Source organism: Mus caroli, chromosome 7 (genome assembly GCF_900094665.2).
Source record: "Mus caroli chromosome 7, CAROLI_EIJ_v1.1, whole genome shotgun sequence".
NCBI lineage: Eukaryota > Metazoa > Chordata > Mammalia > Rodentia > Muridae > Mus > Mus caroli.
The window spans coordinates 125397724-125399641 of NC_034576.1; the positions used below are offsets into that span (position 1 = coordinate 125397724).

General features: G+C 50.1%; 1 protein-coding gene across 3 annotated transcripts in view; it reads left to right on the forward strand.

Annotated features, from left to right (window-relative positions):
- Window positions 1–1553, forward strand: part of Slc5a11 (solute carrier family 5 member 11) — a 63222-nt gene extending 61669 nt beyond the window's left edge. For all 3 annotated transcript variants that reach the window (XM_029480116.1, XM_029480115.1, XM_029480114.1), the window contains one exon: window positions 1301–1553. In XM_029480116.1, the coding sequence (XP_029335976.1) occupies window positions 1301–1503 (203 nt within the window). In that variant the 3' untranslated portion in view covers window positions 1504–1553. The remainder of the gene's footprint in view (window positions 1–1300) is intronic.
- Window positions 1554–1918: the final 365 nt, after the last annotated feature.

The window sequence follows — 1918 nt, forward strand, 5'->3', positions numbered from 1 at the left end:
AGCCCTGGCTGTCCTGGAACTCACTTTGTAGACCAGGCTGGCCTCGAACTCAGAAATCCGCCTGCCTCTGCCTCCCGAGTGCTGGGATTAAAGGCATGTGCCATCACGCCCGGCTATGAGACAGTTTCTTAATAACAACAGTAACAATGTGTGAGAAAGTTTCCCTATGACATTAGTAGCAGCAGGAACTGGCAGGCCAGCCAGGTAACAGTTACCTAGGCCTTTACCTTTTACCTGGACCTTAACATTTCATCTAGGCCTTAACAGAGAGCACATTTCTCTGTGGAAGTGAAGTCACTGCCATCATATTCAATGTATAAACTGGCTTCCCTGACTCAGGTGGATGAGCTGTCTGGACTTTTGGGAGCAGCAGAGTGTGTAGCCTGAGTGCCACACAGAGAGACAGCATCCTCCCAAAGTGCCCAAAGTCCTTCATCTTCCTGGAGGGCACTGTGATGCAGAGGGGAACAGATCTGGGTCCTAAGCCCAAACACAGCCACTACTTTCCAGTTATATGGCTTTGCTAAAGTTAGGGTAAGCCTTGATCTCTTCATCTGAAGACAGTGATATCTTCCAGACGTAAGATCTGATAGATACAGCTGTTCCTCGGTGCCTGAGAGAAATGGATCCCATGGTCCACGTGGGCACCAAAGGTATGAATGCTCAGGCCCGTGGTATAAACTGGCAAAGGAGAGGCTGGGAAGGCAGCTGTCAGTAAAGTACTTGCCTTGCAAGCATGAAGACCTGGATCTGATGCCCAGGGGAAAGCAGTAGGAACATGGTAGCATGCGCTCAGAATCCTAGCATCCGGAAGGGAGAGCCAGACCATCCCTAGGGCTCAAGGGCCAGCAGCTCCACATACTCGGGAAGCGCCAGGCCAGTGGAAGACTGTCTAAAAAAAAAGACAACTCCTGAAGAATGATGACTAAGGTTGTCCTCTGGCTCACACGCAGGCCCACACATGTGCACATGGAAATGCCACAGTCCTTGCACATAACCTATGTACATCCCCCTGTATATGCAACTCGGCTCTAGATTATCCAGAACACCCCATCCAACGTCAGTGCTGCATACACAGTCATTATGTGGATTATTTAGGGAAGAATGATGAAAAGGTCTGTACTTCTCTGGATATTCCTGATTCATGTTTGGTTAAACTACCAAATATGGAAGGCCAACTGCACCTTCCAGAAGAACATGAGTGCCGTATCTCAGCTCATGGACACATGTGGCTGATCCTCTTCTTCCTCTTAGGGAGAGTCGGTTCCCCTGTGACCTTCCTTTGCTGGGCTCTTTCTAGATGGTGTGTCTCCCAGGCATTCCAAGGTGGTGAGGGCTATCTTGTGGCTCTGTGGGATGGAAAAGAACAAAGAGGAGCCCCCAAGCAAAGCGGAACCTGTCATAGTTTCCTTGGAAGAAAAGCCCTTGGTGAAAACCCTGCTCGACGTCAACTGCATTGTGTGCATCAGCTGCGCCATCTTCCTTTGGGGATACTTCGCGTAACTCAGGGTGAGCCAGGAAATGACAATAAAGCTGTGTCTGTTTACAGTAGAGCTTCTGAGGTGCTGCTGACAAGCCAATCGGTGTTTTCATTCTAGAAGGAGTGGGTGGATGGCCCTGGGGCTTTCCTCACTGTGGTACTTGCTCCTCCTTACAGTCTGTGAGAAGCAGATCTGTGGGCAGTGCCCTGAAACCGCTCACACTGTGAAAATCAGGGGCTGTGTGGTGGCATGTGCCTATAACCCCAGCTGCTTCTGAATTAGGAGGACTGCAAGTTTGAGGCCATGGCTGCTCGGCCTTTTGACTAAGATCAAGTGCAAGTTTGAGGCCAGTTTGGGCTACCAGTTTGGGTAAGACTCTGTCACACACACACACACACACACACACACACACACACACACACACACACACACACGGG